Source organism: Sturnus vulgaris, chromosome 31 (genome assembly GCF_052056855.1).
Source record: "Sturnus vulgaris isolate bStuVul1 chromosome 31, bStuVul1.hap1, whole genome shotgun sequence".
NCBI lineage: Eukaryota > Metazoa > Chordata > Aves > Passeriformes > Sturnidae > Sturnus > Sturnus vulgaris.
The window spans coordinates 4,393,163-4,418,670 of record NC_142273.1 but is presented as its reverse complement, the minus strand read 5'-3'; the positions used below and the strand labels follow the sequence as shown (position 1 = coordinate 4,418,670).

Sequence of the window (25,508 nt, the reverse complement as noted above, 5' to 3'; positions counted from 1 at the left end):
GCATTGATTAGGGACAAGGGCTGTGTGAGCCCCCTCCTTCCTGAACCCCCCAAAATTCGGGATTGATTCGGGGATCAGGATCGATTTAGGGCTCAGGGCTATGTGAGCCTCCTTCCTGAACCCCAGAAAATTCGGGATTGATTCGGGGATCAGCATTGATTGGGGATCAGGATCGATTTAGGGATCAGGGCTGTGTGAGCCTCCTTCCCGAACCCCAGAAAATTCAGGATTTAGGGATCAGGATTGATAGATTTAGGGATCAGGGTTCCCCCTCTTTCCTGCCATCCCAAAATTTGGGATTTAGGGATCAGGGGAGAGCAGGAGTTGTCTGGGCCAGGTGAGGGTAGGATGGAGTTCCAGGAGCAGCAAGGCCAGAGAATTCCTGGGAATTCCCTCCACCTCCCTGAGTCCCTTCCAATGGTTCCCAACCCTTTTTCCATGGAAAAATCATCCCAAATATCCAACCTAAACCTCTCCTGGTGCAACTCGAGGACTTCCCTCTCATCCCATCCCTGTTCTCTGGGATCAGATCCCAAAATTCCCCCTGGATCCCCCTTTTCTCCAGCCTGAGCCCCTCCAGGATTCTCCATTCCCTTCTCCAGCTGCTCCATTCCCTGAACATCCCCATTCATTCCACGAGGATCCAGCCCTGCACATTCCCTGGATTTTGCCCCAAACCCATCTGTGCCCCTCACAATTCCCAGAAACTGGGAATTCCAGCTCCTCCCCATCCCTGCAGGGCATTCCCAAGGAATTCCCAGACTTCACTCTGGGTGTCCAAACAGGAATCAGCCACAGCCCAGACTCGCTGACCCCATTCCCAACCTGAGAAATCCGGGATTTCTCCCCAGGAAAAGCATTCCCAGGAGGCTGGAAAACCCCTGGAACATGGGAAGGGCTGGTCCCAGCGCTCACCAGTTGCGGTGTGGGAATCCATAGAGGGCAGGGAGGCTGGGAAGAGCCTGGAATGTCGTCCGGCCTCGGGAAAAGGTCTGCAGGAAGAGCTGCTTGTAGGGGCCAAAGTTGGTCACTCCCACCTGGTCATGGAGCAGCTGAGGGGGGGAAAAAAAAAATAAAATATCATGGATTGGGTCAGGAAAAAAAAAACAACCTGGATCAGGCAGCACCAAGGACTCGCTCTGGGTCAAATCCCAAAAATACGGGGATGGAATATTCCCAAATGGACTCGCAGCAAAGATCTGGGGTGGAGTGGGTAAAATAAAGAGGAAAGGAGGAGCTTTTCCATCAAAAAAATTCCATGGAAAACTCACCCTCATGGCTGTCTCGAAGGATCCTGCCAGGATGTGATCCACGGGGAGCTGGGAATTGTTGCACCACACCTGGAAAAGAGGGGAGGGGAAGAATCCAGGTGGGATTGGGACGGGCAGAGTTCTCACAATGGAATTCCCACGCTGGGCTCACAAATCCCCCCCCCAAGAAAAAGCCCCAAAAAGAAAAGGGAAAGGAGGAAATTCCCAGTTTTCCAAGGAAATCCAAGGATTTTACCTGGGCTGGGCTGGTGCCTTTGGTGGGGGGCACAAAGAACCCGTCCTCAGCCGCTCCCGCAGGGCCGGCGGGGACATCCTGAGGGAAAAATCCCAAAATTCCAGCTGAAATCGCAGCTGGACCATCCCACAGAACATTCCCTGCTTCCCCAATTCCCAGGGAATCGGCGCTGGGGTGCCCCAGGATTCTCCTACCAGCTCGGGGGGAAGATCCAAATCTTCCTCCACTTCCCATCCTCCTCCTTCCTCCTGCCCTTTTCCCGTTCCTTCCTCTCCGAATCCTTCCCCGGCGTCCACGAATCCGTCTGTGGGGGAGCAGGGAATGCCACAGGGATGCCCTGGAGCACAGGGAACGGGGGGGGTTTTCCCAAAGGGAAATTCCAGAGGGATTTTCCCACCTTCATCCAGCTGCAGCTCGGCGTCCTCGCCCCAGCCCTCGGTGCCCACGGTGTCCATGTCGATGTCGGCGGCCAGGGCTCCTCCTTTCCCTAAAGGAAAAAAAAAAAAGTGAAAAACCATCAGGAAAGAATTCCAGGAGGGGAAAACCCCACCCTGCAGCTGCGCTGTTGCATCTCCCTGTGGAATTTTGTGGAATTTCGGGATTTCTGAGGGTGGGGTGGGATTGATCCCCAGCTGGACACCCGGAATTCCCTGCAGGGATGGGGATCCGACCCTCCCCAAGCCCCTTTTGGTGCTTCCCAACCCTTTTTCCATGGAAAAATCATCCCAAATTTCCCACCCTGACCCAGCTCGAGGCCGTTCCCTCTTGTCCTGTCCCATTCCCTGGGATCAGATCCCAAATCCCCCCTGGCAGATCCCGAAATTCCCCCTGGATTTCCCCTCAGGATTCTCCATTCCCTTCTCCAGCCGCTCATTCCATGATTTCCCACAGCCCTGGCCATTCCCAGGGGTCAATCCCAGTCCTGATCCCATTCCCACCCCCCTGGCCTCACACCCAGCTCCTCTCCCACTTTTCCATCCCCTTCCCACAACATTCCACGGCTCTGCCACGACCGCAGCCCATGGGAACCCCCCAGAGCAGATCCCAAATCCCGGGAATCCCGGGAATCCCGACCTTTCCCGGCGATGGAGCCCTCGAAGAATCCTTTGGACACGGTCAGGAGGGGCCAGTTGGTGTCCAGGGGCAGCACCGGGGCCGGCGGCTGCAGCAGCCGCGCCTCGGGATCCACGGCCGGGATCTGGGAGGGGCCCGGAAAACGTCGGGATACACCAGGAAAAATCCCGTCCCCTGCGATCCCAACCCTGCCCTGAGGTGGGGATGCTCCTCCCTCCTTCCCATTGTCACCTCCTTCCCAAATTCCCGGAGTTTTCCAGCATTTCCCCCGTTCTCCCCACTCCCTCCTTCCCGAATTCCACGAGTTTTCCTCACTGGATGTGCCACTGTCTCCTTCCCAAATTCCTAGTGTTTTCCAACATTTCCCCCATCCTTGCTGCTCCCTCCTTCCCGAAGTTTCCAGGCAGGATTTCTCCCATCCCCTCCCTCCTGAATTCCCGGATTTTTCCCGGAGTTTTCCCGGATTTTTCCCAGAGTTTTCCCAGAGTTTTCCCGGAGTTTTCCCGGATTTTTCCAGGAGTTTTCCCAGATTTTTCCCACCGTTTCCTTCTCGGGATCGAAGGATTCCCGCAGGCTCTCGGCCTCCTCGTCCAGCCCGTGCGTGGCAGCCGTCAGGAACGCCAGGGACTCTGGAAAAACGGGAATAACCACGGGAATAACCACGGGAATGGTCACTGGAATGCTGGGAAATACTGGGAATGGCCACGGGAATGAGAACGGGAATAGTGGGAATGAGCACTGGAATAGTGGGAATGAGGATTGGAATAATGTGAATAAGCACTGGAACAATGTGAAATAATGGGAATAACTATAGGAATAAGGGGAATAAGCACTGGAATAACAGAGATGCTGTGGGATCCAAGAGCCTTTCCCGAGTTCCTGGGGCAGAATTCCTGCTGGGAATGCCTCCCTGCGGCCAGACCTGCCAGCATTCCCTTTGGGGGTGGTTCCTGGAGGCCGGGAATGCCGGGATTCCCGCCGGGATTCCCGCCGGCAATGACTCACTCTGGCCGCAGTTGCGCAGGATCCGCACCCTCTCGGCCACGTCGCCCAGGTACAGCGCGTTCTGGTAGTGCCCGCTCATGTCCTTCCGGATCTCCGCTGTGCCGGGGGGGCCGGGAGTCACCCACGGCTCCCGGGAATCACCCCCAGCCCCCGGGAATCACCCCCAGCCCCCGGGAATCACCCCCGGGAGTCACCCACAGCTCCCGGGAATCACCCCCAGCCCCCGGGAATCACCCACGGCTCCCGGGAATCACCCACGGCTCCCGGGAATCACCCACAGCTCCCGGGAATCACCCACGGCTCCCGGGAATCACCCACAGCTCCCGGGAATCACCCACGGCTCCCGGGAATCACCCACAGCTCCCGGGAATCACCCACGGCTCCCGGGAATCACCCACAGCTCCCGGGAATCACCCCCAGCCCCCGGGAATCACCCCCAGCCCCCGGGAATCACCCACGGCTCCCGGGAATCACCCACAGCCCCCGGGAATCACCCACGGCTCCCGGGAATCACCCACGGCTCCCGGGAATCACCCACCATTCCCGGGAATCACCCACAGCCCCCGGGAGTCACCCCCGGGAATCACCCCCGAGAATCAACCCCAGCTCCCGGGAGTCACCCCCAGCCCCCGGGAGTCACCCCCAGCCCCCGGGAATCACCCAATTCCCCACCATTCCCAGGAACCAGCTGCCATTCCAGGGAATTACCCACTATTCTTGGGAATTCCCCACCATGCCTGGGAATTCCCCACCATTCCTGAGAATTCCCCACCATTCTTGGGAATCCCCCCCCATTCTCAGGAATTCCCCACCATCCCTGGGAATTCCTCACCATTCCCAGTAATCCCCCCCCATTCCCAGTAATCCCCCCCATTCCCAGGAATCCCCCCACTCCCAGTAATCCCCCCCATTCCCAGGAATCCCCCCACTCCCAGCCCCGATTCCCGCCGGGAATGCCGGGCTCTCACCGATCTTCATCATCTTGCGCAGCTTCTCCAGGTTGCCGGTGATGAGGTAGAGGAAGGAGAGGCGGTCGAAGTTCTTGGTGCGCTGGTAGCACATCTCCACCACCTGGTGGTTCCCCTGCAGCAGGGCCACCTCCCCCAGCTTCTCCCAGCAGCCCTTGTCGTCCAGGGCCTTGGCTGCTTCCAGCGCGATCTGACCCCAGGGAATTGTGGAATTAGAGGGACTGGGGGCTCTGCAATTCTGGGATTGGGAGCAGGGATTGCAGCACGGCCGGCTCTCCCCCAGCAGCCCGTGTCGTCCAGGGCCTTGGCTGCTTCCAGGGTGATCTGATCCCAGGGAATGTCCCAAATCATCCAAAACCAAACTTCCCAAAAGCCCCAAAACATCCAAAACCAAAATTTCCAGAACATCCCAAATCATCCAAAACCAAACTTCCCAAAATGTCCAAAACCAAACTTCCCAAAACATCCCAAAACATCCAAAACCAAAATTCCCAAAACATCCCAAAACATCCAAAACCAAAATTCCCAAAACATCCCAAAACATCCAAAACAAAACTTCCCAGAATGTCCTAAAACATCCAAAACCAAACTTCCCAAAAGCCCCAAAATATCCAAAATGAAACTTCCCAGAACATCCCAAATCATCCAAAACCAAACTTCCCAAAACATCCAAAACAAAACTTCCCAGAATGTCCTAAAACATCCAAAACCAAACTTCCCAGAACATCCCAAATCATCCAAGACCAAACTTCCCAAAAGCCCCAAAACATCCAAAATGAAACTTCCCAGAACATCCCAAATCATACAAGACCAAACTTCCCAAAATGTCCTAAAACATCCAAGACCAAACTTCCCAAAAGCCCCAAAATATCCAAAACCAAACTTCCCAGAACACCCCCAAACCCTCAGAAATGTCCCAAAACATCCCCAAAACGTCCCAGAACATCCCAGAACATCCCAGAACATTCCAGAACACCCCGAAGCCCCCGGGGGTCACCTCGATGTTGCCGCACTCCAGGGCCAGGCTGAAGCGCGTTTTCTCGTCCTTGACGAAGTGCAGCGCCACCTCGGGGTAGCCCTTGCGCTGCAGGTAGGCGATGATGGACTGCCCCACCAGCTTGGCGTTCCTCACCATGTGCAGCACCTGAGGGGCATTCCCAAAAAAAACCAAACTCGGGAAAGGCTCCTCCATCCTGGGGAGAGGCTCTCCCATCCTCAGGAAAAGCTCTCCCATCCTTAGGAAAGGCTTTTCCAGCCCCTATTCCCAAATTCAAAACACCTCGGGAAAAGCTCTTCCACTCTTGGGACAAGCTCTTCCCATCCCCTATTCCAAAAAGATCCCATCCTCTATTCCCAAATCCAAAACCCCTCGGGAAAGGCTTCTCCATCCTTGGGAAAAGCTTTGCCAGCCCCTATTCCCAAATCCTTGGGAACAGTTTTTCCCCTTTTCCCCCAATCCCAGATTTCCCATTCCCAGATTCCCCCATTCCCAGATTTCCCCCATTCCCAGATTTCCTGACCTCATCGTATTTCCTGTTGATGAGGGCGAGTTTGAATCTGAACTCGGTGGGGTCGATGGTGATTCACCATTCCCAGCCCCATTTCCCCTCATTCCCAGCCCCATTTCCCCCCAATCCCAGATTCCCCCAATCCCAGATTCCCCCAATCCCAGATTTCCCATTCCCAGCTTCCCCCATTCCCAGATTTGCTGACCTCGTCGTATTTCCTGTTGATGAGGGCGAGTTTGAATCTGAACTCGGTGGGGTCGATGGTGATTCACCATTCCCAGCCCCATTTCCCCTCATTCCCAGCCCCATTTCCCCTCATTCCCAGCTTCCCCCAATCCCAGATTTCCCATTCCCAGATTTCCCATTCCCAGATTTCCCATTCCCAGATTTGCTGACCTCATCGTATTTCCTGTTGATGAGGGCGAGTTTGAAGCGGAACTCGGTGGGGTCGATGGTGAGCACGCGGGGCCGGCACTCGCGGTCCAGGCAGTAAACGTTGTTGCCCTTGACCCGAGTGACGTAGATGGGCAGGTCCAGGGTGCGGATGATGCCGTGATCCCTGCGACACAGGGGACAATTCCTGGTCAGGGATCCCCTGGGGACAATCCCCGGTCAGGGATCCCCTGGGGACAATTCCCCGGTCAGGGATCCCCTGGGGACAATCCCCGGTCAGGGATCCCCTGGGGAATGCCCTGACAGCTCCAGGATGTGCCAGGGGAGAATTCCCGGTCAGGGATCCCCTGGGGACAATTCCCGGTCAGGGATCCCCTGGGGACAATTCTCAGTGAGGGATTCCCTGGGGAGAATTCCCAGTGAGCTGCAGTCCAGGGGGAGAATTCCCAGCCAGGGATTCCCCAGGGGGAGAATTCCCGGTGATATTATCAGTGATAGCCCAGAGATCCCCAGTGATATCCCATGGTATTCCCACTGATATTCCCACTGACATTCCCGGGATTTTCCCGCTGATATTCCCGGGATTTTCCCACTGACATTCCCGCTGCTATTCCTGGGATATTCCCGCTGCTATTCCCAAGATTTTCCTGGGATTTTCCCACTGCTGTTCCCGGGATTTTCCTGCTGATATTCCCAAGATTTTCCCGGGATTTCCCCGCTGCCATTCCCGGTATTTTCCCACTGCTATTCCCCCATTATCCCCCCATTATTCCCCGATTATTTCCCCCATTATCTCCCCCATTATTCCCCCATTATCCCCCCATTATTCCCCCATTATCTCCCCATTATTCCCCCATTATCTCCCCCATTATCTCCCCGTTATCCCCCCATTATTCCCCCATTATCCCCCCATTTTTCCCCCGTTATCCCCCCGTTATTCCCGTTATTCTGACCCCGAGGTGACGGCGTATTTGATGTGGTTGGACGTGGTGTAGATGAAGACGCCGCTCTCGTCCCAGGCCCCGCTCTTCACCCGGATGTTCTCGTGGATCTGGCACAGCGACTCCAGCTTCCGGTTACAGATCAGGATGGCTGCCAAAAAAACCCAAAAAAACGGGAATGAGGGCGAGATGGAATCCCCTGAGGCTGAGCCCAGGGCTGGCATGCCATGAAAAACCGGGAGAGTGCACAAAAAACTCGGAAATTCCATGGAGGAACAGGAGGTTTCCATAAAAATCCCAGGATTTTCCATTAAAAATACCAGGATTTTCCATAAAAAACCAAGAAATTCCATTAAAAAAACCTGGGGTTTTCCATAAAAATCTCTGGATTTTCCACTAAAAACCCAGAAATTTCATATGAAAAAACCGGGGGTTTTCCATAAAAACACCAGGATTTTCCATAAAAAAACTCAAAAATTCCATTTAAAAAACCCTGGGGTTTTCCATAAAAATCTCTGGATTTTCCATAAAAACCCGGAAATTCCATAAAAACACTGGATATTCCATAAAAAACCCCCAGAAATTCCATTTTTAAAAATGGGGGTTTTTTTCCATTAAAACCTGGGATTTTCCCATAAAACCCCTGGGATTGACCATTAAAATCCCAGAAATTCCATTTTTAAAAATGGGTTTTTTTTTCCATTAAAACCTGGGATTTTCCATAAAAATCCGGGGTTTTCCATAAAAACTTGAGATTTTTCCATAAAACCCTGAGATTTTCCATGGAAATCCTGGGATTTTTCCCATAAAAAATTGGGATTTTCCATGGAAATCCAGGATTTCCCCGGGCTCACCGTGCTTGGCCAGCAGGGCCACGTGGGACATGTCAGCTGACCAGATCACATATTTCACCTTGGAAATCTTCACCGAGGCCAAAGTCCTGCAAAAAACCCAAACCCAGCATCAGGGACGGCCCAAAATCCTGCCCTGCCACCCCCAGGGTCCCAAAAAATATCAGTGGGTCCCAAAAATCCCCATTGGATCCCTTTTCCAGCCTTTCCCAGCTCTCCACAGGCACAAGCAGGATTTTGGGGGGGAAAAAAGGGATTTGGGGTGATGAAATCAGGATTTGTTGCAGGATATCAGGATTTTGGGGTGATAAAACCAGGATTTGGGGTGATGAACCCAGGATTTGGGGTGATAAACTCAGGATTTGGGGTGATAAACTCAGGATTTGAGGTGATAAACCCATGATTTTGGTGCAGGATATCAGGATTTAGGGATGCTAAACCCATGATTTGGGATCCTAAACCCAGGATCTGGGACAGGATATCAGGATTTGGTGCAGGATATCAGGATTTGGTGCAAGATATCAGGATTTAGGGGTGATAAACCCAGGATTTGGGGCAGGATATCAGGATTTGGGGCAGGATATCAGGATTTAGGGATCCTACACCCCGATGTGGGGCAGGATATCAGGATTATGGGGATCCTACACCCCTGATGTGGGGCAGGATATCAGGATTTAGGGGTGATAAACCCAGGATTTGGGGCAGGATATCAGGATTTAGGGATCCTACACCCCGATGTGGGGCAGGATATCAGGATTTGGGGCAGGATATCAGGATTTAGGGGATCCTAGACCCCGATGTGGGGCAGGATATCAGGATTTAGGGGATCCTACACCCCGATGTGGGGCAGGATATCAGGATTTAGGGCAGGATATCAGGATTTAGGGATCCTACACCCCCGATGTGGGGCAGGATATCAGGATTTAGGGGATCCTACACCCCGATGTGGGGCAGGATATCAGGATTTGGGGCAGGATATCAGGATTTAGGGATCCTACACCCCCGATGTGGGGCAGGATATCAGGATTTAGGGGATCCTACACCCCCGATGTGGGGCAGGCTCGCCCTGTCACCGTTTCTGCTGCACGTCGAAGAGCGTGACACCGTCGGGCTCCCGCAGCAGGAGGCTCCCGGTGCCCGCGTAGAAAATCTCCTCGCAGTTGGGCACCGGAACCTTCTTGGTGATCTCGTTCTTCAGGTTCTTGATCAGGATCTGCCCCCCCCCGGGACACAATTCCCAGCCTTTCAGGGGGTTCCAGGAGGTTTTGGGGTTTTTTTTTTTTTTTTCTGGGATTTTTCTCTCCCCCTACCCACCCCCTTTTGTTTGTTTGTTTTTGAGGGTTGGGAATTCGGATTTTTTTCCCAGAATTCCGGGATTTGGGAGGTTGGAAAAGCCCTCCAGGAGAATCAAACCCAACCCAAATCCCAGGAATTCCCTGCAGGGATGGGGATCCGACCCTCCCTGAGCCCCTTTTGGTGTTTCCCAACCCTTTTTCCATGGAAAAATCATCCCAAATTTCCCCCCTGGCACACCTCGAGGCTTGTCCCGTCCCATCCCCTGGGATCAGATCCCAAATTTCCTCTGGCAGATCCCAAAATTCCCCCTGGATCCCCCTTTTCTCCAGCCTGATCCTCCCCAGCTCCCTCAGGATTCTCCATTCCTGCTTTTCCCAACCCTTTTTATTTAGGATCCAGGACCCCTGGATCCAATCCCCGTTATCCCAATCCCCGTTATCCCAATCCCAACCCATTTTTGGGGTCTGGATCCGATCCCATTTTTCCCATTTTTCCCGTTTTTCCCGTTTGTTTTTCTCACCGAGTGCATCCTGTCCAGGACAGCGAATCGATTCCGCGCCACCCACACGGCCGTGAGCCCCGAGGAGCGCTTCCCCTCGGGAGCTGGGACCCCAAAAACAGGAGGGTAAACACGGGAGAACCCCAAAAACAGGAGGGTAAACACGGGGAGAGCCCCAAAAACAGGAGGGTAAACACGGGAGAACCCCAAAAATACCCCGAAAACACGGGGAGAGCCCCAAAAACGGCGGGATAACCCCAGAAACAGCGGGATAACCCCAAAAATAAACACCGGGATAAACATCGGGATAACCCCAAAAACGGCCCCAAAAAACATCGGGAGAACCCCAAAAACAGGAGGGTAAACACGGGGAGAGCCCAAAAAACACGGGGAGAGCCCCAAAAATATCGGGATAACCCCAAAAACAGCGGGTTAACCCCAAAAACAGCCCCAAAACCATCGGGATAACCCCAAAAACAGCGGGATAACCCCAAAAATATCGGGATAACCCCAGAAACATCGGGATAACCCCAAAAACAGCAGGATAACCCCAAAAACAGCGGGTTAACCCCAAAAACATCGGGATAAGCCCAAACCCATCGGGATAACCCCAAAAACGACCCCAAAACCATCGGGATAACCCCAAAACCAGAGAGATAAACACCAGAATAACCCCAAAAACATCGGGATAAACACGGGGATAACCCCAAAACCAACAGAATAAATATCAGGATAAGCCCAAAAACATCGGGACAAACATTGGGATAACCCCAAAAAACAGCCCCCAAAACATCAGGATAACCCCAAAAACTTCGGGATAACCCCAAAAACTTTGGGATAACCCCAAAAACTTCGGGATAACCCCGGGAATCCAGGCCTTGGGATGGGATTTTCAGGATTGATGGCATTTGGATTAATGGGATTTATGGGACTGGGATAGGATTTATAGGATGGGATTGGATTCATGGATTTATGGGATTTTTTTTTTATTGTGATAGGATTGGATTTATGGGATGGGATTTACAAAAAAAACAACAAAAGGGGATTGGAGGGATTTTTTTTTCCCTCAAAAATGTGGGATTCAAGGAACTTTTCCCCAAAAATCAGGGATTTGAGTTTTTTTTTTTTCCCCAAAACTTGAAGGATTTGAGGATTTTTTCCCCCAAACTTCAGGTTTTTTAGGGTTTTTTTCCCCCAAACCTTTCCCTTCTCTCTCCTCTGCCAGTGGAATTTTCCTTTTTCCCTCTTTTTTTTTTTTTTTTGGGAGCTGCTGGTTTGAAATTCCAGCTGCTCCTCTGTCACATCCAGGGATTTGATTGATTTTCCCAATATCCCAGCTGGACAAAACTTCCCCCAAAAAAATAAAAATTAAAAAAAAATAAATTTTTATCCCGTTTCTCTCCTCCAAATCCACCCCAGCAGGGAAATATTCCCTGCTCCAAACCCTCAGGAATCCATAAATCCCTGGAAAAAAAATCCCCAAATCCATCATTTCCCCTGGCAGGGGGAGCAGCTGGAATTTCAAAGCAGGAAAAAAAATAAAAATAAAATTAAAAAAAAAAAAAAGACAAATTGGGAGTTTTTATCCTGTTCAATCACGGCTTGGAATCGTAAATTCCTCCAAAAAAAATAAAAAAAATTAAAATTATGTGGGATTTACCAGCAAAAGGAAAACAAAATAATTCCTGGGATTGTCATTTTTAAAGCTTTTTATCCTGTGGATAAAACATCCCAAAAATCCACCCCAGATCCATCAATTTTGGACAAAGCCAGGAAATCTCCAGCTGGGAGGAAAATTTGGGAAGGGAAAGGAGAATTCCTGATAAAATATGGATGGGGGGGATGGAAAAGTTTGAATTTTTCAAGGGAGAAGAGGAAAGCTGCCAAAAATCCGGGAAAAAAAGGATTTTTTTGGGGGAAAAATAAGATTTTTGGGGGCAAAAAGGAGATTTTTTGGGGGGGAAAAAAGGGATTTTTAAGGATAAATAAAGGGGAAAACGGAGGGGGAGGGTGGGGATGGAAATTCCAGGGATTTTTAGGATTTTTGGGAACACTCACCATCGGGATTTTGGGAATCTGCATCCTTGGGGATGGTGTACAGGTCGTAGGTGCTGTTCTCCAGGTTGCTGGCTCGCTGGGGGACACAAAATGGGGGATTTTAGGGATTCTTCCCAAAAAAAAAATTAAAAAAAATCAGGGATTTGAATGATTTTTCCCCTCAAAAAGCTGGAATTTAAGAGTTTTTTTTTTTTCCCAGAAAAAGGAGGAATTTAAGGGATTTTTCCCACCCCAAAAAAAGTGGAATTTCAGGGATTTCCCTCCCCACAGGCTCAGGGATTTTGGGGATTTTTTTCCCCTAAAATTCAGGGATTTTGGGATTTTGGGAATTTGGGGATTTTGGGATTTGAGGATTTCGGGATTTTGAGGATTTGGGGATTTGGGGATTCTGGGGATTTGGGAATTTGGGATTTTGGGGATTTTGGGGATTTTGGGATTTGAGGATTTGGGAATTTGGGATTTTGGGATTTGGGACTCACAGTGCAGAGCAGCACAGCGTTCTCAGCTGGGTTGTAGGACATGCTGAACACCGGGAACTTGGAACCACTGGGGAAAAAAAAACCAAAAAAACAGAAAAAGGAAAAATTTGAGGATTTGGGGGGAAAATGGGAGAATTTATGGGATGGGAGAGGATTCATGGGATTGGATTTATAGGGGAGACTGACGGGATAGGATGGGACTGGGATTTTTGTGATTTATGGGATTGGGATGGAATTGATGGGATTGATGGGATATCTGGGATGGGACTGATGGGGTTTATGGGATGGGATTGATGGGATATCTAGGGTGGGATTGATGTGATTTATGGGGTTTATGGGATGGTGTTTCTGGGGTTTCTGGGGTTTCTCCCTCCCTGCCTGTGGAGCTGCATCACAGCCACATCCTGGGAGCTGCTGAAATCGAGCTGCTGCAGGAAAGGTTTATGGGATGGGGTTTATGGGGTATCTAGGGTGGGATTGATGTGATTTATGGGATTTATGGGATGGGGTTTCTGGGATTTCTGGGATGGGGTTTCTGGAATGGGTTTATGGGATTTCTGGGGTTTCTGGTGTTTATGGGATTTCTCCCTCCCTGCCTGCGGAGCTGCATCACAGCCACATCCCGGGAGCTGCTGAAGTCGAGCTGCTGCAGGAAAGGTTTATGGGATGGGTTTGTGGGTTTATGGGATTTATGGGATTTCTGGGATGGGATTTATGGGGTTTCTGGGATGGGTTTCTGGGATTTATGGGATGGGGTTTCTCTGTGCCTGCAGAGCTGCATCGCAGCCACGTCCTGGGAGCTGCTGAAATCGAGCTGCTGCAGGAAAGGTTTATGGGATGGGTTTATGGGATTTCTGGGGTTTCTGGGATGGGTTTATGGGGTTTCTGGGGTTTCTGGGATGGGTTTCTGGGGTTTCTGGGGTTCATTCCGTGCCTGCGGAGCTGCATCACGGCCACGTCCCGGGAGCTGCTGAAGTCGAGCTGCCGCAGGAATCGATCCTTGACGTAGAACAGCGAATTCCCGTGCACGGCCAGCGCCGGCCGCTCCCGCTCCAGCTTGAACACCAGCATGCCCCCGTCATGGCCTGGGGGACAGAAAATTCCAGAAAAAACATCAGGAATTACAGAAAAAAAAATCAGGAATTTGGGATTGAACACCAGCATGCCCCCGTCATGGCCTGGGAGAGAGAAAATTCCAGAAAAAACATGGAAAAACATCGGGAATTACAGCAGGGATTGAACACCAGCATGCCCCCATCATGGCCTGGGGGAGAGAAAATTCCAGAAAAAACATGGAAAAACATCGGGAATTACAGCTGGAATTCTGGGGAAAAAAACCCCGATTTTTTCATTATTAGAAGTATTGTATTATCATTATTGTATGAATGATACAGATTATACCTACAAAATAAAATTAAAGATAAAATATAAAAAATTAAATGCGATATATAGAACATAACATGTAACACATACAATTATATTACTATATGTAACATAAAAAACAAAAACCTCCTGAATAGAAAAAAATAAAATAGAAATAATTATTAAGAAATAAATCAGAATTCTAAGCAGTGTTGTAAGACACACACTGCTAAAAAACACAAATGGAAATTATTGCATAAATCTGTACCTAAATTACTATTTTAGGTCGAGCCGTTAATTATTGCAATTACTGCAAGGATTCGGGATGAGAACGGGGACTGAAAGGCACCAAGAACATTGCTGATCGATCAGATCGATTGATTACCAATGCCTGCTGATCAATCAGATCAGATCGATTGATTCCCAATGCCTGCTGATCGATCAGATTGATCAGATTGATTGATTCCCAATGCCTGTTAATCAATCAGATCAGATCGATTGATTACCAATGCCTGCTGATCGATCAGATTGATCAGATCGATTGATTCCCAATGCCTGCCGATCAATCAGATCGACTGGATTGATTGATTGCGAATGCCTGCCGATCAGATCGATTGATTAGCAATGCCTGCCAATCAGATCGATCAGATCGATCATTGCCAATGCCTGCAGATCGATCAGATCGATTGCCAATGCCTGCAGATCGATCGGATCAATTGATTGTCAATGCCTGCCGATCGATTGGATCGATCCATTGCCAATACCTGCTGATCGATCTGATCGATTGATTGCCAATGCCTGCAGATCGATTGGATCGATTGATTGCCAATGCCTGCAGATCGATCAGATCAATCAGATCGATTGATTCCCAATGCCTGCCGATCAATCAGATCGACTGGATTGATTGATTGCGAATGCCTGCCGATCAGATCGATTGATTCCCAATGCCTGCCAATCAGATCAATCGGATCGATCCATTGCCAATGCCTGCGAATCGATCATTGCCAATGCCTGCAGATCAATCAGATCGATTGATTCCCAATGCCTGCCAATCAGATCGATCTGATCGATCCATTGCCAATGCCTGCTGATCGATCAGATCGATCATTGCCAATGCCTGCCGATCAATTGGATCAATCGATTGCCAATGCCTGCAGATCGATCTGATCGATCCATTGCCAATGCCTGCAGATCGATTGGATCGATCCATTGCCAATGCCTGCAGATCGATTGGATCAATTGATTGTCAATGCCTGCCCATCGATCGGATGGATCGATTGCCAATGCCTGCAGATCGATTGGATCGATCCATTGCCAATGCCTGCAGATCGATTGGATCGATTGATTGCCAATGCCTGCAGATCGATCAGATCGATTGATTGCCAATGCCTGCAGATCGATTGGATCGATCATTGCCAATGCCTGCAGATCGATCAGATCAATCAGATCGATTGATTCCCAATGCCTGCCGATCAATCAGATCGACTGGATTGATTGATTGCGAATGCCTGCCGATCAGATCGATTGATTAGCAATGCCTGCCAATCAGATCAATCGGATCGATCCATTGCCAATGCCTGCAGATCGATCAGATCGATCCATTGCCAATGCCTGCAGATCGATTGGATCGATTGATTGCCAATGCCTGCCGATTGATGGGATTGATCCATTGCCAATGTCTGCAGATCGATCCAATCGATTGATTCCCAATGCCTGCCGATCGATTGGATCGATTGATTCCCAATGCCTGCCAATCAGATCAATCGGATCGATCCATTGCCAATGCCTGCTGATCGATCAGATCGATCATTGCCAATGCCTGCCGATCAATTGGATCAATCGATTGCCAATGCCTGCAGATCGACTGAATCGATCCATTGCCAATGCCTGCAGATCGATTGGATCGATTGATTGCCAATGCCTGCAGATCGATTGGATCGATCCATTGCCAATGCCTGCAGATCGATTGGATCGATTGATTGCCAATGCCTGCATATCGATCTGATCGATTGATTGCCAATGCCTGCCGATTGATGGGATTGATCCATTGCCAATGTCTGCAGATCGATCAGATCGACTGATTCCCAATGCCTGCCGATCGATTGGATCGATTGATTCCCAATGCCTGCCAATCAGATCGATTGGATCGATCCATTGCCAATGCCTGCCGATCAATTGGATCAATCGATTGCCAATGCCTGCAGATCGATCTGATCGATCCATTGCCAATGCCTGCAGATCGATTGGATCAATTGATTGTCAATGCCTGCCCATCGATCGGATGGATCGATTGCCAATGCCTGCAGATCGATTGGATCGATCCATTGCCAATGCCTGCAGATCGATTGGATCGATCATTGCCAATGCCTGCAGATCGATCTGATCGATTGATTGCCAATGCCTGCAGATCGATTGGATCGATCCATTGCCAATGCCTGCCAATCGATCAGATCGATCATTGCCAATGCCTGCCGATCAATTGGATCAATCGATTGCCAATGCCTGCAGATCGATCAGATCAATCAGATCGATTGATTCCCAATGCCTGCCGATCAATCAGATCGACTGGATTGATTGATTGCGAATGCCTGCCGATCAGATCGATTGATTAGCAATGCCTGCCAATCAGATCAATCGGATCGATCCATTGCCAATGCCTGCAGATCGATTGGATCGATCCATTGCCAATGCCTGCAGATCGATCAGATTGATCCATTGCCAATGCCTGCAGATCGATCGGATCGATTGATTGCCAATGCCTGCAGATCGATTGGATCGATAATCGATTCCTAATGCCTGCTGATCGATAATATTGGCGATCGATTGCTCATGCCTGCCGATCGATTAGATCGGCGATCGATTGGTGATGCCTGCCGATCGATTAGATCGGCGATCGATTGCTCATGCCTGCCGATCGATTAGATCGGCGATCGATTGCTCATGCCTGCCGATCGATTAGATCGGCGATCGATTGCTCATGCCTGCCGATCGATTAGATCGGCGATCGATTGCTCATGCCTGCCGATCGATTAGATCGGCGATCGATTGCTCATGCCTGCCGATCGATTAGATCGGCGATCGATTGCTCATGCCTGCCGATCGATTAGATCGGCGATCGATTGCTAATGCCTGCCGATCGATTAGATCGGCGATCGATTGCTCATGCCTGCCGATCGATTAGATCGGTGATCAATCACTAATGCCTGCCGATCGATTCGATCGGTGATCAATCACTAATGCCTGCCGATCGATTAGATCGGTGATCAATCACTAATGCCTGCCGATCGATTGCTCTGCACTCCTCCGGGGGTTTGGGGTTCCAGGGGAGATTTCCGGGTTTCCCAGCAGGAATTTCGGGGCTCCCACAGGAATCCCGGCGTGTCCCAGCCACGAGCTTTGAGCTCTCAAGGGAATTTTGGTCTCTCCCATCTGGATTTTTGGGATTCCCAAAGGAATTTTGGTCTCTCCCATCTGGAATTTCGGGGTTCCCATGGGAATTTTGGTTTCTCCCATCTGGAATTTCGGGGTTCCCAAAGGAATTTTGGGCTTTCCCAGGGAATTGTAGGATATCCCATCTGGATTTTTGGGATTCCCAATGGAATTTTGGTCTTTCCCATCTGGAATTTTGGGGTTCCCAAAGGAATTTTGGGGTAACCCGTCTGGAATTTCGGGGTTCCCAAGAGAATTTTGGGATTCCTAATGGAATTTTTGTCTCTCCCATCTGGAATTTTGGGGTTCCCAAGGAATTTTAGGATATCTCGTCTGGATTTTTGGGATTCCCAATGGAATTTTGGTCTTTCCCATCTGAAATTTCGGGTTCCCAAAGGAATTTTGGGGTCTCCCATCTGGATTTTTGGGATTCCCAAAGGAATTTTAGGCTCTCCCAGGGAATTTTAGGATATCCCATCTGGATTTTTGGGATTCCCAATGGAATTTTGGTCTCTCCCATCTGGAATTTTGGGGTTCCCAGGGAATTTTAGGATATCCCATCTGGATTTTTGGGATTCCCAAAGGAATTTTGGTCTTTCCCATCTGAAATTTCGGGGTTCCCAAAGGAATTTTGGGGTCTCCCATCTGGATTTTTGGGATTCTCAATGGAATTTTTGTCTCTCCCATCTGAAATTTCGGGGTTCCCAAAGGAATTTTGGGCTTTCCCAGGGAATTTTGGTCTTTCCCATCTGGAATTTCGGGATTCCCAAAGGAATTTTAGGGTCTCCCAGGGAATTTTAAGATATCCCATCTGGATTTTTGGGATTCCCAATGGAATTTTGGTCTTTCCCATCTGAAATTTCGGGGTTCCCAAAGGAATTTTGGGCTTTCCCAGGGAATTTTTGTCTCTCCCATCTGGAATTTCGGGGTTCCCAAGGGATTTTCAGGATTCCCAAGGGAATTTTGGGCTCTCCCAGGGAATTTTCACAACACTCCCAGGCTCGGACACCTCCAGGATCCCGGATCCCAACCCAGCCCCGCCCTCGGCGCCTCCCAAATCCCGGATTTTTGTGACTCCGCCCCCTCCCCGGGCAGATCATTCCAGACCTCCCTGCTCCTTCCCATGGAATTCTCCTGCCCAATTTATTCCCCCCGGCCCAGCTCGGGGCTCTGAGCCCCCTTTGTGTCACTCCAGCCTCGTCAGGAGCCGTGGGGGTGACAAAACCAGCCCCAGCTCCCCCCAGCCCCTCCCCACCCTCTCAGGTGTCTCCTTGGTCCCACCTGGGCACGGCCCTGCAGGTGTGATCCTGATCCAGGCCAGGTGACGGCGGCCTTTGGCCACCTGGGCACGCTGCTGGCTCGTGGCCAGCGGTGTCCCCAAGGCCGTGGCCCTGCTGGGGCGCTGTGGCCACAGTGCAGGGCCTGGGCCTCGCTTTGGTTAAGCCCGACCTTGCTGGTCCCTGTGCAGAGCCCAGAGCTGGTCCCAGCTCCGCGGGTGCCAATTCCCTGATCAAACCCTCAACCCCCTCATCGATGTCATCAATAACGGCCTGGGCAGGGCTGGGCCCAGCCTGAGCCCCGGGGGACACCGTGGGGACAGAAATGGGGACACCATGGGGACACCACTGGGGACAGCACTGGGGACACTGGGACAGCACTGGGGACAGCACAGAGCCCCGGGGGACACCGTGGGGACAGAAATGGGGACACCGTGGGGACAGAAATGGGGACAGAAATGGGGACACAGGGACAGCATGGGGACATGGGGACAGCGCTGGGGACACTGGGACAGCACTGGGACAGAACTGGGGACATGGGGACAGGATTGGGGACACTGGGACAGCACTGAGGACAGAACTGGGGACAGCACAGAGCCCTGGGGGACGCCATGGGGACACCATGGGGACACTGGGACAGCATTGGGGACAGCATGGGGACATGGGGACAGAACTGGGGACACTGGGACAGAACTGGGGATACTGGGACAGCACTGGGGGCTGAGGGATTTTGAGCTCTCCCAGGGAATTTTGGGATATCCCCATCCAGAATTTTTGGGTTCCCAATGGAATTTTGGGGTATCCCAGCAAGAATTCTGGGATATCCCAGCTGGAATTTCAAGGTTCTCACTGGAATCTTGGTCTCTCCCAGGGAATTTTGAGATATCCCAGCTGGAATTTCAGAGTTCCCAATGGAATTTTGGTCTCTCCCAGGGAATTTGGGGTATCCCAGCTGGAATCGTTGAGTTCCCAATGGAATTTTGGTCTCTCCCAGCTGGAATTTCGTGGTTCCCACTGGAATTTTGGTCTCTCCCAGGGAATTTTGGTCTCTCCCAGGGAATTTTGGTCTCTCCCAGCTGGAATTCCGTGGCTCCCAGCCCAGCACTCACCAGCAGCAAACAGGTTGAGGTTGGGATGCGCCGCCAGCACCCAGAACCGGTCGTGGTCGCGCCGGAACGTTTGGACTCCGGTCCTGGGAGAGAAAAAAAAAAAAAACCAAAAAAAAAAAACAAAACCAAAAACCCAGCCAGGAATTGCTGCAATGCTGGGAATTGTGGGAATTTCCAGGCCCTGGGGTGTGGCCCTCACCTCTTGGACATGTCCCACACTCGGATGCTCTTGTCCTCGGAGTTGCTGAGGATCAGCTCCTGGCGGGGGTGGAACACGGCGCAGGAAACGTTGTTGTAGTGGCCACGGCACGTGTCCACCTCCCAGGCCTTGGATTCTGGGGGAAAAATGGGAAAAATGTTCGTGGGATGGGGAAATTGAGCAAAGGAATGGAAAGAGGGGGGAAAAAACCCCAGGGAAATGGGAAAAAAAACACCCGAGAAGGGAAAAAAACAGCAGAGAAAGAGAGAAATCAGCCTGGGACAAATCCACCTTCCAGGCCTTGGATTCTGGGGGAAAAACGGGGGAAAAATGGGAAAAATGTTCGTGGGATGGGGAAATTGAGCAAAGGAATGGAAAGAGGGGGGAAAAAAACCCCAGGGAAATGGGAAAAAAAAAATTGAAAAAAGGAAAAAAACACCGGAAAAGAGAGAAATCAGCCTGGGACAAATGCACCTCCCAGGCCTTGGATTCTGGGAAAAAAACTGGGAAAAAATGTGGAAAAATGTTCATGGGATGGGGAATTACAGGAAAGGAATGAAAAGAGTGGGAGGAAAAATCCTCAGGGAAATGGAGGAATGGGGATAAAAACCCCTGGAAAATAGAAAAAATGGGGGGAAAAAACTCTCCCAAAACTGGGTAAAAAAAATCAGGAAAAGGGCAGGAATGGGGATGATTCCCCTTCACCCATCCCGAGGGATTTTTTCCCTTTTTTTTTTCAGTTTTTTTCCCATTTTTCTCTCACCATTCATCCTCCAGATCTTCACCTGGCGATCGTCGGCGCCGGACACGATGAGAGGCATGGAGGGGTGGAAGGCAGCCCAGTTCACCCCCCTGTCATGGCCCTGGAAAAACGGGAAAATCCAGGAAAAATCCGGGAAAAATCCAGGGAATTTTCATTGGGAATGGGGGTGGAAGGCAGCCCAGTTCACCCCCCTGTCATGGCCCTGGAAAAACGGGAAAATCCAGGGAAAATCCAGGGAATTTTCATTGGGAATGGGGGTGGAAGGCAGCCCAGTTCACCCCCCTGTCATGGCCCTGGAAAAACGGGAAAATCCAGGGAAAATCCAGAGAATTTTCATTGGGAATGGGGGTGGAAGGCAGCCAAATTTTTGGAAATTTCCCCGGGGGGGTTTTGGGAATTTCCCTCAGGGATTTTTGGGGAATTTCCCCAGGGGATTTTTGGGGATCTCCCTGGGGATTTTTGGGAATTCCTCTGGGGGATTTTTGGGAATCTCCCAGGGGATTTTTGGGAATTTCCCCAGGGGATTTCTGTGCCTTTCCCAGGGGATTTCTGTGAATTCCCCAGAGGATTTCTGTGCCTTTCCCAGGGGATTTCTGTGCCTTTCCCAGGGGATTTCTGTGAATTCCCCAGGGGATTCCTGTGCCTTTCCCAGGGGATTTCTGTGCCTTTCCCAGGGGATTCCTGTGCCTTTCCCAGGTGATTTCTGTGCATTCCCCAGGGGATTCCTGTGCCTTTCCCAGAGGATTCCTGTGAATTCCCCAGAGGATTTCTGTGCCTTTCCCAGGGGATTTCTGTGCCTTTCCCAGATGGTTTCTGTGCCTTTCCCAGGGCATTCCTGTGCCTTTCCCAGGTGATTTCTGTGCCTTTCCCAGGGGATTCCTGTGCCTTTCCCAGATGGTTCCTGTGCCTTTCCCAGAGGATTCCTGTGAATTCCCCAGAGGATTTCTGTGCCTTTCCCAGGGGATTCCTGTGCCTTTCCCAGGTGATTTCTGTGCCTTTCCCAGGGGATTCCTGTGAATTCCCCAGGGGATTCCTGTGCCTTTCCCAGGGGATTCCTGTGCATTCCCCAGGGGATTCCTGTGCCTTTCCCAGGGGATTCCTGTGCCTTTCCCAGGGGATTCCTGTGCCTTTCCCAGGGGATTTCTGTGCCTTTCCCAGGGGATTCCTGTGCATTCCCCAGGGGATTCCTGTGCCTTTCCCAGGGGATTCCTGTGCCTTTCCCAGGGGATTCCTGTGCCTTTCCCAGGGGATTCCTGTGCCTTTCCCAGGGGATTCCTGTGCCTTTCCCAGGGGATTCCTGTGCCTTTCCCAGGGGATTCCTGTGCCTTTCCCAGGGGATTCCTGTGCCTTTCCCAGGGGATTCCTGTGCCTTTCCCAGGGGATTCCTGTGCCTTTCCCAGGGGATTCCTGTGCCTTTCCCAGGGGATTCCTGTGCCTTTCCCAGGTGATTTCTGTGCCTTTCCAAGGGATTCCTGTGCCTTTCCCAGGGGATTCCTGTGCCTTTCCCAGGGGATTCCTGTGCCTTTCCCAGGGGATTCCTGTGCATTCCCCAGGGGATTTCTGTGCCTTTCCCAGGGGATTTCTGTGCCTTTCCCAGGGGATTTCTGTGCCTTTCCCAGGGGATTTCTGTGCCTTTCCCAGGGCATTCCTGTGCATTCCCCGGGGATTCCTGTGCATTCCCCAGGGGATTTCTGTGCCTTTCCCAGGGGATTCCTGTGCATTCCCCCGGGGATTCCTGTGCATTCCCCAGAGGATTCCTGTGAATTCCCCAGGGGATTCCTGTGAATTCCCCAGGGGATTCCTGTGCCTTTCCCAGGGGATTTCTGTGCCTTTCCCAGGGGATTTCTGTGCATTCCCCAGGTGATTCCTGGCCATTGCAGGCACCTCCAGCACGTGTTTGACCACGGCGTCGGTGGTGCCGAACAGATCCACGCCGGTGATGCCGCGCACGTCGGATTCCACGGCCCCGGGGGAGAGATTCTTCTTCCTGAGCCCTGGAAAAAAAAACCCCAAAAAAATTCCAGGAAAAAAAACCTCGGGAATCACCTCTGGTTCTGCACATTCCTTGGGAGCAGGATTTCCCCCTGGATCTTCCTTTTCTTCTCCAGGCTGAGCCTCCACTCCCCCCCCCCCTCCCTCACTGAGGATTCTCCGTTCCCATCCCGGGATTTTCCGGCTCCACCTCTGGGATCCAAAAAAATCCAAAATTCCAGGGCTTGGGAGGGAATTCCCAGCTGAGCTGTGCCCAATCTCCACTTGGTGATTCCAGGAATTCCCTGCAGGGATGGGGATCCAACCCTTCCTGAACCCCTTGAACACTTCCCAACCCTTTTTCCATGGAAAAATCATCCCAAATTTCCCAACCCTGGCCCAGCTCGAGGCCGTTCCCTCTTGTCCTGTCCCATTCCCTGGGATCAGATCCCAAATTCCCCCTGGAAGATCCCAAAATTCCCCCTGGATCCCCCTGGATTTCCCCTCAGGATTCTCCATTCCCTTCTCCAGCTGCTCCAGCCCCGTTCCCATCCCAGGAATTTTTGGGATCCCACATCCTTTATCCCAGGATATCCCAAATTTTCCATGGAATCTCACAGATTATACCCCACACCCATTCCCATTCCTGGCTTTTCTGTTGTTTTTCCATGGAATTTTCCCTGGAATCTCAGTGGATCTGTCCCCCACTCATTCCCAGGTTATCCCATTCTGATTCCCATTTTTTTCCATGGATTTTCCATGTTATTCGTTGGAATTTCACTGGATATGTCCCACACCCATTCCCATGGATTCCCATGGATTTTTCCATGGGTTTTTCCCTTTTTTTTGGGAATTCTCACTGGATATGTCCCACACCCATTCCCATGGATTCCCATGGATTTTTCCATGGGTTTTTCCCATTTTTTTTTGGGAATTCTCACCGGAGATGTCCCACACCCTGACAGTCTGGTCCAGGCTGGCCGACACCACCAGGTCCTCGCTGGGGTGGAACTGAGCACACATCACATAATGGTTGTGTCCTGTCAGGACACTGAGCAGGGAAAAACAGGGAAAAAAAACAGGGAAAAAACAGGATTAAAACTGGGAAAGAACTGTGAGAACATTCCAGCAAAACCCGGGAGAAACAGCAAAAAAAAACCCGGGAAGAAACAGGAAAAAAAGGGGATAAAAATGAGATTAAAGCTGGGAAAGAACAGTGAGAACATTCCCAGGGAATGCCAGGAAATGCCAGGAAATACCAAGAAATGTAAGGAAATGACAGGAAATCCCAGAAAAATCCAAAGGAAATCCGAGAAAAATCCAAGGAAAATCCAAAGAAAATCCAAAGAAAATCCAAAGAAAATCCAAAGAAAATCCAAGGAAAATCCAAGGAAAATCCAAGGAAAATCCAAGGAAAATCCAAGGAAATCCCAGGAAACCCCAGGAAATGCCAGGAAATCCCAGAAAATTTAAGAAAATCCCAGAAAATCCCAGGGAATCCAGGGAATCCTGGAGCCTCACCAGACACAGGTCCTGGACTGCCAGTTCCACACACGGATGGTTTGGTCATCAGAGGCACTCAGGATCCAGGGATATTCCTGGGAAAATCCAAACCAAAATTAAAATTAAAATCAAAATTAAAATTAAAATGAAAATCAGGACCAGGATTGGGTGCAGGGAGAGATCCCAGTGCTGGGAATTCCTGGGAATTTTCAATTTGTGAAGGGAAAAGGAGCTCAGGGAAGGGATCCTGGAGGGAGGAATTGCCAAGGAGAGGAGTGCAAAGAATGGATTCCCAGGAAAAAATTCCCATTGGAAATTCCCAGGAATGGATTCTCAAAGGGAGATTTCCCTGGAAAAATTCCCATTTTAAATTCCCAGGAATTGAATCCCAAGGGAAGATTCCCAGGAAAAAATTCCCATTGGAAATTCCCAGGAATGGATTCTCAAGAGGAGATTTCCATGAAAAAATTCCCATTTTAAATTCCCAGGAGTTGATTCCCAAAGGGAGATTTCCATGAAAAAAATTCCCATTTTAAATTCCCAGGAATGGATTCCCCAGAGGAAATTTCCATGAAATTCCCACTGGAAATTCCCAGGAATTGATTCCCACTGGAGATTCCCATTTAAAAAAAAATTCCCCATGGAAGAAAATTCCCAGAAAAGCAGAATTCCCAGGAAAGGTGGAGATTCCCTCTGGGAATTCCCAGAATTCTCACATGGTGGAAGAACGTGGTCCTGATGTAATCCAGGTGTCCCAGCAGAGTGAACAGGCAGCGCCTCAGTTTGTAATTCCACACCTAAAATTCCACAAATCCCAGCAATTATTCCTGGAATTCCACACTGGAAATTCCAGCTCCACCCCAGGATCATAAAATTCCCACTTTTCCCCCCCATTTATTCCCAGTTTTCCCCACTTTCAACCCAATTTTCAATCCCAGAATCCAGAAAATTCCAAAGCCCAAAAATTTTATTCCTTCCCCCCCCCTTTCCCACAAAAATCCCAACCTGGAAAAGCTCCAGCTCCAAACACAGGGAAGCAAAACCACAAAATTCCCATTTTTTCCCAGGAATTTTCCCCCCTTTTTTCCAATAATTTTTCCCATTTATTCCAAGATTTTCCCCCCCTTTATTTTCCAATTTTCCCTTTAACCCAATTCCCAACCCCACATTTTCACCCCTCAAATCCCAATTCCCAAAAAAATCCCAACCTGGAAAAGCTCCAGCTCCAAAAACAGGAAACTAAAACCAAAATCCCATTTTTTAATTTTTCCCCACAGAAATTTCCCCCCTTTTTTCCAATAATTTTCCCATTTATTA

At 50.4% G+C, this 25,508-nt stretch overlaps 1 protein-coding gene across 1 annotated transcript in view; it reads right to left on the bottom strand.

The window, feature by feature from the left end:
* COPA (coat protein complex I subunit alpha) overlaps positions 1 to 24,988 on the bottom strand; it is a gene marked incomplete at its 5' end in the record, with an annotated part of 28,603 nt that extends 3,615 nt beyond the window's left edge. The window contains 25 exon segments of the mRNA XM_088180968.1: positions 916 to 1,052; positions 1,272 to 1,340; positions 1,507 to 1,584; positions 1,701 to 1,810; positions 1,904 to 1,993; positions 2,581 to 2,704; positions 3,121 to 3,209; positions 3,586 to 3,681; positions 4,554 to 4,743; positions 5,551 to 5,697; positions 6,458 to 6,620; positions 7,408 to 7,546; positions 8,250 to 8,335; positions 9,320 to 9,459; positions 10,063 to 10,145; positions 12,100 to 12,175; positions 12,579 to 12,645; positions 13,513 to 13,663; positions 19,756 to 19,838; positions 19,955 to 20,090; positions 20,718 to 20,817; positions 22,602 to 22,711; positions 23,630 to 23,739; positions 24,210 to 24,286; positions 24,908 to 24,988. Coding sequence (XP_088037094.1) covers positions 916 to 1,052; positions 1,272 to 1,340; positions 1,507 to 1,584; positions 1,701 to 1,810; positions 1,904 to 1,993; positions 2,581 to 2,704; positions 3,121 to 3,209; positions 3,586 to 3,681; positions 4,554 to 4,743; positions 5,551 to 5,697; positions 6,458 to 6,620; positions 7,408 to 7,546; positions 8,250 to 8,335; positions 9,320 to 9,459; positions 10,063 to 10,145; positions 12,100 to 12,175; positions 12,579 to 12,645; positions 13,513 to 13,663; positions 19,756 to 19,838; positions 19,955 to 20,090; positions 20,718 to 20,817; positions 22,602 to 22,711; positions 23,630 to 23,739; positions 24,210 to 24,286; positions 24,908 to 24,988 — 2,732 coding nt within the window.
* Positions 24,989 to 25,508: the final 520 nt, after the last annotated feature.